The 10,867-nt window shown below is 54.9% G+C and overlaps 1 protein-coding gene across 2 annotated transcripts; it reads left to right on the top strand.

Annotated features, from left to right (window-relative positions):
* The first annotated feature begins 1,456 nt into the window (after positions 1-1,456).
* KPTN (kaptin, actin binding protein) lies at positions 1,457-10,169 on the top strand. 2 transcript variants are annotated; one of them, XM_043899626.1, is made up of 12 exons: positions 1,457-1,782; positions 2,158-2,240; positions 2,342-2,426; positions 2,518-2,572; positions 4,104-4,179; positions 4,308-4,381; positions 4,602-4,738; positions 4,971-5,048; positions 6,171-6,246; positions 7,205-7,340; positions 7,814-7,996; positions 9,768-10,169. In XM_043899626.1, the coding sequence occupies exons 1-12, from the start codon at positions 1,557-1,559 to the stop codon at positions 9,894-9,896; spliced, it is 1,338 nt and encodes a 445-aa protein (XP_043755561.1). In that variant the 5' UTR covers positions 1,457-1,556; the 3' UTR covers positions 9,897-10,169. The 2 variants fall into 2 exon arrangements, with proteins under 2 accessions (XP_043755561.1, XP_043755562.1); XM_043899627.1 differs by having other exon boundaries at positions 1,459-1,782; positions 4,602-4,711.
* Positions 10,170-10,867: the final 698 nt, after the last annotated feature.

Genomic DNA, 10,867 nt, shown 5'->3' with positions numbered 1-10,867 from the left:
CTTAGGCAACAGTGTCCCAGGTGCTTGGCAAAGGGTCTGGTACATAGTTCGGGGATCTTAACATATTTACTAAATGCTCACTTCATGTCAGGCCTTATGGTCCAGGTATTGGGGATTTGACTGTGAACAAAGGAGATCCAGTCACTGCCTTCATGGGTCTTGCAGTCTGCATGTGCATGCGTGTGTGTATGTTCTCTTTCTGCTTGGAAGCAGGTGACAATATCATTCCAGGTGGCCAGGACAGCTGGCCAATTCATGTCTTCTGGAAATAACATATCTGTATACACAGAGTCCCCACACCCTTGATGCTCTTCTAAGGAAAAACATGTGTATACGTGAATCCCAGAAGAACTCATCCTTTCTCCAGCACTTACTATCACATCGATCAAGGGATTTATTCTCCCCCAGCCTCTGTTTCGTTTTCTATAAATTGGGATAATAAACTTGTTTTCAGAGTTGTTTCAAGAGTTTATTGAGATAAATTCATAAAGGATATCTTGGCACAGAGTAAGTGCTCAATACATGTTGAATAAATGAAGGCAGGGTAACAAGAATAGGGTAGCTGTGAGGATTCAATGAGATCATCGGCCAACATGACTGGCATAAAGTCAGCTTTCAGTAAAGAAAGTAAAAGTGAAATGTTAGTCACTCAGTCCTGTCTGACTCTCTGCGACCCAAAGGACTATAGCCCGCCAGGCTCCTCTGTCCATGGAATTCTCCAGGCCGGAATACTGGAGTGGGTAGCCATTCCTTTCTCCAGGGGATCTTCTTGACCAAGAGGTCAAACCCGGGTCTCCGGCATTGTAGACAAATTCTTTACCATCTGAGCCACCAAGCCTTTTTCAGTAATAAGGTGAAGGTTATTTGCCAGGACAGATAGCTAGAACTGTTTCCTTGGGGTAAGCAGAATGCATAAAGGTGATGGGAGAGAATCCCCGGGCGGTCCAGGGGTTAGGACTAGGCACTTTCACTGCCTAGGGTCTGGTTCAATGCCTGGTGGGGGAAACTTAAGATCCCATAAGCAGCACTTTAAGGCAAAAAAAAAAAAAAAAAAGATTTGAAAGTGATGTGATTAAAACAATAAACTATGGCGGTATCTTCTTTGGGTTCCAATACTGACTGCGGCTTCTAACTGATCTTAGACAAATTACTTCGTGCCTCAATTTCTTGATCGGTCAAACATAGTATCTACCTCTGCCTACTTGTGAGTTTTAAGTAAATTGATAAATAAGCACTTAGTTCCTGGCATGTAAGGGCTATACTGAGTTTTATGTTTCTTATTCTGCCTTCAGCACAGCCCAGAGCAAGGACTACCATGTCCAGCCTTTAGGTCATAATCTGCAAATCGCAGTCGCCTCGGCCCTGAAACGGACCAAGCACGAGCGCGCAAGCGCGTTGAGCCAAAGTCTGGAGGGCAGCCCGGCTGGCGGCCATCTTTGTAAAGGGCAGAGACGGCAGCTTCTTCACGTAATCGGTCTGCGCGCCCCGCGGGCGCCCGGCGATCCACGGGTAGAGCGGGCCGCTGTGGGGGCTCTGGGAATGAGTGGTTGAGGGACATGATGGGGGAGGCGGCCGTGGCCGCAGGGCCTTGCCCGCTGCGCGAGGACAGCTTCACACGCTTCTCGTCGCAGAGCAATGTGTATGGGCTGGCAGGAGGCGCGGGCGGGCGCGGGGAGCTGCTGGCCGCCACCCTTAAAGGCAAGGTGCTAGGCTTCCGCTACCAAGACCTCCGACAGAAAATCCGGCCCGTGGCCAAGGAGCTGCAGTTCAATTACATTCCCGGTGCGTGGCGCCGTCGGGCTGGGGGCTCGGAACGGAGTGTTGAGAAGGTTTCTGAGGCTCTGTCTTGGGCCAGGTCACCATGATGGGCGAATGGGATCAGGGTGATGGTGATTGAAGGGGGTCGACGCTGGTAATCTAGAGGCACTGGGGTGAGAAGTCAGGGATAATAGGGGCCTGAAGTAGTTCGGGTTCAGGATGACTCAGAAACCAGGATTATTCCTACCCTGGTGATGGTGAGCAGGACCCACTGGGACCCAAGTCATAATTTGTGGTGGTCAGGGATGACTGAGGCCTAGAGGTCAGGGGTCACCGTGGTTGGAAATATTGGGGTCACGAGCCTGCCTGGAATGTGAACTTTGAACTCTCCTCTCCCAGTGGATGCAGAGATTGTCTCCATTGACACCTTCAACAAGTCACCCCCAAAGCGGGGTCTGGTTGTGGGGATCACGTTCATTAAGGTACCCGGAGCCCATCCATCTACCCATCTTCTCCTTACTGAGTCTTCCCCAAATCCCTCTTGCTGCCTCTACCTTCCCCTGAGGCCAGTCTCCTCTCCCAGGATTCTGGAGACAAGGGCAGCCCCTTCCTTAACATTTACTGTGACTACGAGCCTGGCTCTGAGTACAACCTGGACTCCATTGCCCGTAAGTGTGGCCTGGAGGGAAGGAGGGATGGGGAAAGGGTGGGGGATGCAGTCCCATCCCTGGTACCTAACTGCCTCTGCTCCCCCTGCAGAGAGCTGCCTAAACCTGGAGCTCCAGTTCACTCCTTTCCAACTATGCCACGCAGAGTAAGTAAATCACAGGCTTGATACAATAGAGAGTGTATGTGTGCACGTGTGTGTGTGTGTGTGTTGAGAGGGCAGAGGCTGTAGCATACTGAAGACCACAAACCCACCTATAGGCAATCAGACTTGTTTTGTTTTTTAGAGCATCATGCATTTAAGGTAGCCATTTACCATACTCAGCTGATGGGCTACCATTCTGCAATCCCTGAACTAGATGCTGTTAGTCACTCAGTCGTGTCCGACTCTTTCGGACCCCATGGACTGTAGCCCACCGGGCTCCTCTGTCCATGGAATTCTCCAGACAAGAATACTGGAGTAGGTAGCCATTCTCTTCTCCAGGGGACCTTCCTGACTCAGGGATCGAACCTGCATCTCCTGCATTGCAAGCAAATTCTTTACTGTCTGAGCCACCAGGGAAGCCCCTAAACTACACAATTGGAGAGTTAATTGAGTGCCTCATTTCCAAACGTGTAGAACTCTCAAGTTTTGATATTCTAGATTAGGGCATTCCAAGATCCAGAAATGCTTTTTTTTTTTTCTTGAGTTATTAGCTCTGAGATTCCAAGATCTGAAAGATCTACAGTTTGATGATTCTGAGATTCTGTAATATTAAGGTCCTAACATTATCATATCTCAAGGAGACATAATACAGACCATGTAGAGTACTGATGTTCTAGGATCCCAGAGTATAAGAATTCCATTCTGGAACACCGGTGTTCTAACACAGGAGTTGCCAAACATTTTCTATATAATCTGTCTCACAGCTACTCAGGTTGGCCACTGTAACAAGAAGGCAGCCATGGACACTGAATATGTGTGGCTGTGTTCCAATAAAACTTTATTTACGAAAACAGGGGATGGACTCCGTGGTGGTCCCTTGGTTAAGATTCTACTCCCACAGCAGGGGGCATGGGTTGGATCCCTGGTCAGGGAGCTAAGACCTTGCAAGCCATGTGGCCTGGCCAAACAAAACAGGCAGTGAGTTAGATTTAGCCGGCAGGTCATAATTGGCCAACCTCAGATCTAACAGATGAAAGTTTGAGAAACTGAAGTTTCTAACCCACTGGTATTTTGGGTTCTATGATCTGGATAGTCTACCAATTCTGAGTCTGAATATCATGATGGCAATTTCCAAAAGTTCTAGTGTCTTGAAGGAGACAGAAAACAGAACTTCTAGAACACTGGGGTTCTAGGGTAAAGAGATGCTAGTGTTCTGAGGTTCTGCAGCCCATTCTCAGAGCTACATGTTCATTCCTGAACCCACATCCAGAATGAAGATTCTAGCAGGTGAGGGCTCTATAAACAGAAGGTTCTAACATGCTGAATTTCTGAGATTGGAAAGCTCTACAGTCCTGTGATTCTTCAAGAGTCAGTTTCTACAGTTCTGCATCTTCATTGTGGATCCAGAGTCTGAAGCCTAGAATGACAGGGTTCTCGCAAGCAAGAGTTTTTGCAAGAGGAGGGTTTTAAAACTGACAAACTCTACCACACTCAAGGTCCACCATACTGGGGTTCTAGAGTTTTTTGCTTTCAGGGTCCAGGTCGGGGATCAACTGGAGACCGTGTTTCTCCTGAGTGGGAATGACCCAGCCATTCATCTGTACAAGGAGGTGAGGCGGAGGAGAGGTGGTGGGCAGAGCCCTGCTGGGGCCACCGTGGACTGGGTCGGGGGGTGGGGGGAGCGGTATGTGAGACCTGCCACTGACTCCAAGCGGGTGGCTGGTCTCGGTTCCCCCAGAACGAGGGACTGCATCAGTTTGAAGAACAGCCTGTGGAAAACCTCTTCCCAGAGCTCACAAACCTGACCAGTAGGTAGGCGAGCCCCCGACAGGCCAGCAGGGACCGGGGCAGGCGGGCTCCGAGAAATCCCGGTGGTGGAAATTGAGCCCTAGGGAAATCAAGCCCAGAGGAGGCCCAAGGCTCTTCCGGGGGTAGGGGTGGGGTGGATGCTTGTAGGGAGGCGGAGGTGGGGGGTGGGGGCTGGGACCTGGTGACGGCCCTAGGGCCCCTCTGTCCACCTGTCCACCCCCAGCGTCCTGTGGCTTGACGTGCACAACCTGACCGGGACATCCCGGCGAATCTCAGCTCTGGGCTGTCAGAGCGGTTACGTCCGCGTCGCCCACGTGGACCAGCAGAGTCGCGGTGATGACGGGGCGGGGCTCGGACATGGTTAGGGGCGGGGCCTTGGGGGCGGAGCGGGCGCTCAGGCCTGGGGGCGGGGCCTTGGGAGCCGGGCGGGGACTCAGGACTGGGGGCGGGCCACTGGGGGTGGGGCGGGCGCTCCGAACTGGAGGCGGGGCTTGGGCGGGACCCGGGGCGCTCAGGGCTGGGGGGTGGGGCCCAGGGGCGGGGGCGGGCACTCAGTGCTGAGGGCGGGACCCTGAGTCCTCGCCCTCCACAGAGGTCCTGCAGACATGGACCATCCTTCAGGACGGCCCCATTTCCCGAGTGATCGTGTTCAGCCTTTCGGCCCCCGAGGGTGAGCTCCGGGCGTGGGCTCTGTTCCCCCCACCCACGTTTGTACCCCTTTCCCTAAACTTTCGGCTCCCACCGTTCCTTCCTCCCTTCCTCCTGGGTGCCCCATTCCAGCCCAGGAGTTACTGTGCCCCCTCCCTCCCCCCACGCTCCTGAATTTCACTCCCAGCTACTTGCCCCGGTGGCGGTCTAACCTTTAACCTGACCTTTTACCCTGGAGTTGAACCTCCGCCTTCCCCTTGGTGTCTCTAACCTTCACCCCTCACTGTGTGACTTCCCCGACCTCCGTCTCAGGCCTCAGGACTTGTCACCCTGTGTCTTGTTGCCATTCAGCCCCAAATTCTTCTCACGGACTCAGCACTGTCCCCAGACTCATGGTCTCTCCTTTCCCCCCACGTGTTGATCTGTTCCTCTTACTCTGGTCTGTCCTCTCCTGTTTTTCTTTTTCTTTCTTTATTTGGCTGTGCTGGGTCTTATTGCGGCATACGGGGTCTTTCCTTGCTACGCACAAACTCTCTAGTTGCGGTGCTCAGACTTAGTTGCTCTGTGACATGTGGAATCTCAGTTCCCCAACTTGCATCTCCTGCATTGCATGGCAGATTCTTAATCACAGGGCCACCAGAGAAGTCCTTGGTGTTTCTCTTGGTCTGACCTCTGTGGTCTGTCTTCCCTCCCTCCTCCTGTGGTTTACCCCTGATACCCCTACAGTGATCTGAGGACTTTCATATTCTCACCTAACCATGTTCTCATCTAACCTGGTGGTCTAACCTTGAATTTTGTCCTGACTTTGCACTTCATAGCATGTGGGGATCTTAGTTCTTAGTTCCCCAACCAGGGATCAAACCTGCATCCGCTGCACTGGAAGCACAGTCTTAATTCTTGGGCCACCAGGGAAGTCCCCTAACCTTGGGCTTTTTAAACTGTTATCCAACACCTGTTCCTCCTCCTGACCTCTGACCTCCATCCTCCTCTCATAGTCTAACCTCTAACCCTCTGCCTCTAACCAACTCATCGTCAAGCCTTTCTGCCAGGAGTCTAACCTGTGTTCCTCTCAGGTATGGAGGGGTGGGAGGAGGGACCTGCGACCTGTCCCCTCACACCTCCCCCATCTCTGTTCCTTCTCCAGAGACGGAGGACAGGCCACAGCGGGAGGAATACAGCGTGCTGGTGGCCAGCATGTTGGAGCCGGCAGTGGTATACCGGTGAGGGGCACGTGGAGGCGGGCTGGCCCCATGCCTTTGCACCATGGCCTAACCTTCTCATTCTCTGCAGAAAGTAAAGCTTTGGATGTGGTGGTTCAGGGCTGGGTGGGTAAAGGTCCATGTTCCAGGGAGAGAAGCACCGAGTGTTTAAATCTAGAACTTGTAGGAGATGTGCTGAGGCCTCGGGGTGGGAACTGAGATGTCCAGCCCCCGGGATGGGCATGTGCTAGGTCATTCAGTCCAACTCTTTGCAACCCCCATGGACTATAGCCTGCCAGGCTCCTCTGTCCATGGGATTCTCCAGGCAACAGTATTGGAATGGGTTGCCATGCCATGTTCCAGGGAATCTTCTCACCCCAGGGATCGAACCTACATTGGCAGGTGGGTTCTTTACCTCTGCCACCACCTGGGAAGCTCCCTGGGGTAGGTGGACAGAGCATGTGGGCAGGTATTTAACCACCAGCTCTGTATGGGAGAAAGCCCTGGTTTGTAGCGTCTGCCCATTTCAATACTCTCACCACAGTGAGATTTTGAGTCACTGACACAATGCCAGCATGCTCTCAGAGTTTCTGAAAATGTCCTGGTTAGCTCCTGTGAGCCAGTGCAAGCCAGCCGTGCACACCCGGTGGGCCGTGAAAGTGTCCAGTCTGGGGTCCGAGCTCGCAGGCTCCAGGGGACTACGCGGGTGTCCAGCCTGGAGGTGACAGGGTCACCAGAAGGAATGGTGTGGGTTTCCACATGGGAATGAGGTGATCCCACCTCCAGGGGACCGTGTGAGGGTCCGGATCAGAGATGCCTTGAGCGCCCCTGGGCGGATAGGAGGATGGCTGGCTTGGAGACGAGGGTGTCTAGGCTTCAGCAGGTGCAGAGCCTCCAGACCTGACACATGAGGATGTGGCACTCAGGGTGGCGGGCACTGCACTTGATCCCAGTCTTTCCACTGTGGTCTGACCCCCAGGGACCTGCTGAGCCGGGGGCTCGAAGACCAGCTTCTCCTGCCAGGCAGCGACCAGTTTGACAGTGTTCTCTGTGGCCTGGTCACCGACATTGATCTGGACGGGCGGCCGGAAGTGCTGGTGGCCACCTATGGACAGGTGGGACCCAAGGGGTGGGACTGTCACAGCCCATTCCCTGTGCTGCTTGCCTTCCCCCGTGGGACCCAACCTCCCCATGTGATCCCATCCCCCCATGTGACCCTGACCCACCGTGTGACCCCAACCCCCCCATGTGGCCTCAACCCCCATGTGACCCTGATCCCCTGTGTGACCTTGGCTCCCTGTGACCCCGACCCCCCTGTGTGACTTTGATTCCCATGTGATCCCATCCCCTGTGTGACCCCAGTCCTCCTATGTGATCCGTATCACCCCGTGTGACCTTGATCCCCCCATGTGACTTCAATTCCCCTGTGTGACCCTGATCCCCCCCCCCGTGACCCCGACACCCACCATGTGACCCTAAATGCCCCATGTGACCTCAACCCCATGTGACTCCGATCCCCCGTGTGACTCCAATCCCCCTGTGTGACCCTGATCCCCACAGTGTGACCCTGATCCCCCTCCCCCTGCAGGAGCTGCTCTGTTACAAGTACTGCGGCCCCGGGCGCGGGCTCCCCGGGGACCAGCGTGGCTTCCGCTTGCTGTGGCGGCGGGGCTTCTCCAGCCCCCTGCTGGCCATGGCACACGTGGACCTGACTGGGGACGGGCTGCGCGAGCTGGCCGTGGTCTCCCTGAAGGGCGTGCACATCCTGCAGGTAGCCGGGGGCCCTGAGGCGGGACTTCTCACCCACCTTAGTGAGGGCGTGTCCTCACAGGAGAGGGAGCTCTGGGGCCTGAGCCCACCTTCGGGCAAGGGGGGCATCTTGGCTACAGGCCCTGTCCCGGGTGTGGCTCCTGTTGGTCCAGGACTAGGGGCATGGGGCCTCACAGCGAGGGGCAAAGGGCGCTTGGCTGCGGCATCCATCACCCCCGTCCCCCTGGCCTCCCTCAGCCCCCTGCACTTCTGTCCTTCCTTCCGCCGCTCTGTCTGACTGTCCCTTCCCCAGCCTGGATCTGTCCTGTGAGCTATTTGCACCCTCCCACTGCCCCCTGACCTCAGCCCTGCCCCGCCAGCCACCCCCTCTTCCTCATGTGTGACCTCCAGCCAGTCTCCAGCTTTCTGCCGCAGTCTAACCTCTGACCTCTCCACTGTGGTCGTGCCCTTGACCTGCTGTCAAATGGCCAGCCTTCTCCTGTACTTTGACCTCAGCTTCCCACATCAGCTTCACTGCCCTTATGGTTTAACATCCAACCCATTCCCGTGGTCCAAGGTCCAGCCTACAACCATCCCTTGCTATTTAACCTCCAACTACCCTAGACAAGATTTCCCCAATGGCTCAGCAGGTAAAGAATCCATCTGCAGCTCAGGAGACACAGGTTTGATTCCTGGACTGGGAAGATCCCCTGGAGGAGGAAATGGCTATCCACTCCAGTATTCTTGCCTGAAAAATCCCATGGACAGAGTAGCCTGGCGGGCTACAGTCCGTGGGGTCGCAAAGAGTTGGACACGACTGAGCTTAAGCAGAGTGTAGTCTAACTTCTGACCTTCTCCCTGTGGCCTGACACCCACCCTTCAGCTCCAAGGCATCTCTGTCTCCTAATCTGCTGTTTGCCTTCCCCCTCCCTCTGGTCTGACTCCAGGCTCCTTCCCCGTGTGGTCTCCCCAGAGCTCTTGTCTGCTGGAGTCTAACCTTACTGCCTCCTCTGAAGGTTTTGCTGGGGCCTCTTCCTTCAGCCTAGCCATCAGGGGAATGATCCAGGTTAGACCACATAGAAATAGAGGCTGGACCCCAGGGGGAAGGTGTGAGGTTGAACCACAGTGCATGAGATGAAGGATGGACCCCCAAGTAAACCAGAATGAGGAGGGGTCTGAGGCTGGACCAGAGTGGGCGAGGCTTCCCCCCCGCCTTGCTCGCACACACTGGCATCTCTTGCTGTGCCCTGTTTGAAGCCGTTTCACAGTGACCTCCCCACTCTGTCCCTTGTCTCAGGATCTAACCTCAGGCCCTCCAGCCTGGGTCTGGCTCCGTCCCTCATATGGTGACATATTCGTCTCTGTCCACTGTGATCTGCTCCTTCTCGGTCCTGTGGGCCTAACCTTTTCTGCCAGGGTCTCACCTTTGTCCCCATCTGCCGTGGTCTAACCTCAGCCTCTCTTCAGCAGTCAGTCTTTGCTCCCGTGTGACTTGAGCTCCCCTTTGTTTTGATTCACCCCCTTTCCCCCCGCCCTGAGTTCTAACCTCAGACCCGCACGCACATCTGGGGCTGGGCTTTGTTCCTGCCACTGGAAATTCATGGAAGGCCATGCCCCTGAGTCTGACCTTCACCCTATCACGGAGACCCGTTTCCACCCCCCATGTGGTGGTCCTCTCTCCAACCTCCGGTCATGGCCAAGCTTCCAGCTTTGAGGGGGGCGGTGTAACCTGCACCCCTCCAGCTCCATCTCAGCTCTGCCCTCCTCCTTCCTCCTCCTCTCGTTCCCCACAGCACAGCCTGATCCAGGCCTCAGAGCTGGTCCTGACCCGGCTTCGGCGTCAAGTGGAGCAGAGGAGACGTCAGCCACAGAAGCTGGGGGACAGGGTGGGTTCCGGGCCCGTGGAGACCCCAGCTTCCTGAGCGCCCACTCGCCGCCCACCCCAGGTCTGCGGTAGTGCCTTGGAGCACTTGCCTTCATGGTGGGGGAAACATCCTGAAGGAGGGGCTGGTCCCCCCAGACCCACCCCTGGGGTGATGGAGCCGTGGGTCCTGCTCTGGCCCTACCCCCACATGCCCTGTGACCCACACTCCCTTCTCTGTGCCTCCGTGTTCCCATCTGAAAATGGGACGATCTCACCCTCCATGAGAATCGGTCACTGGCAATGATTTCTATATCCAGAGGAACCAAACTCACACTCCCCTCCATCCTTTTGTTCGGCAAGCATTTGACAAGGGCCGGTGATGTGCCAGGCTGAATGTCTGGAGCTGGATTTCCCCGGAAGAACTGAGGGAGGGGACTCGGGACTGGGGATGCAAAGTCAGACCCAGGAGCGGGACTGAAGTGGAATCCAAGTGTAGATTTCAGAGGAAAGAAAGGAAGTTAGGCCCTATGAGGAAGACTGAAGTTCACCCTCCACAGGAAGACTTCGGGGTTAGACATTTGCACATGAGCTCAGGTCAGACCCCAGTGGAAAACTCTGGATCCTGGGTGAGGGCTCAGTGGAATCATAAGGAAATTGAGCCTCAGAGGAAAGGATGTGGGTGGAAAGGACTGTTGTGGGAGACTTCCCTGGTGGTCCAGTGGCTTAAGACGCCATGCTTCCAATGCAGGGGGGGACCCAGGTTCAATCCCTGGTCAAGGAACTAGATCCCACATGCTGTAACTAAAAACTCACATGCTGCAACTGAGACAGCCCAACCAAATGAATAAATAAATATTAAAAAAAAAAAGAAGACTCATGGAGAAGCCACAAATTGTAACAGAGGGCCTGAGGTCAGACCCCCTGGAGTCGGACACTGGTGAAAGTTACTGTGATTAGACCTCACACCTTCCCAGGTGGCTCAGATGGTAGGAATCTGCCTGCAGTGCAGGAGATACAGGTTTGATCCCT

Source organism: Cervus elaphus, chromosome 4 (assembly GCF_910594005.1).
Source record: "Cervus elaphus chromosome 4, mCerEla1.1, whole genome shotgun sequence".
NCBI lineage: Eukaryota > Metazoa > Chordata > Mammalia > Artiodactyla > Cervidae > Cervus > Cervus elaphus.
Note: the sequence above shows the minus strand (reverse complement) of the source record. Positions and strands in the feature narration are given on the sequence as shown.

Coding starts and splice junctions, on each gene's coding strand:
- KPTN (XM_043899626.1), top strand. CDS start 1,557: ATGATGGGGGAGGCGGCCGTGGCCGCAGGGCCTTGCCCGCTGCGCGAG. Junction 2,427..2,517: donor CAACCTGGACTCCATTGCCC/GTAAGTGTGGCC, acceptor CTCCCCCTGCAG/AGAGCTGCCTAAACCTGGAG. Junction 6,247..7,204: donor GAGCCGGCAGTGGTATACCG/GTGAGGGGCACG, acceptor TCTGACCCCCAG/GGACCTGCTGAGCCGGGGGC.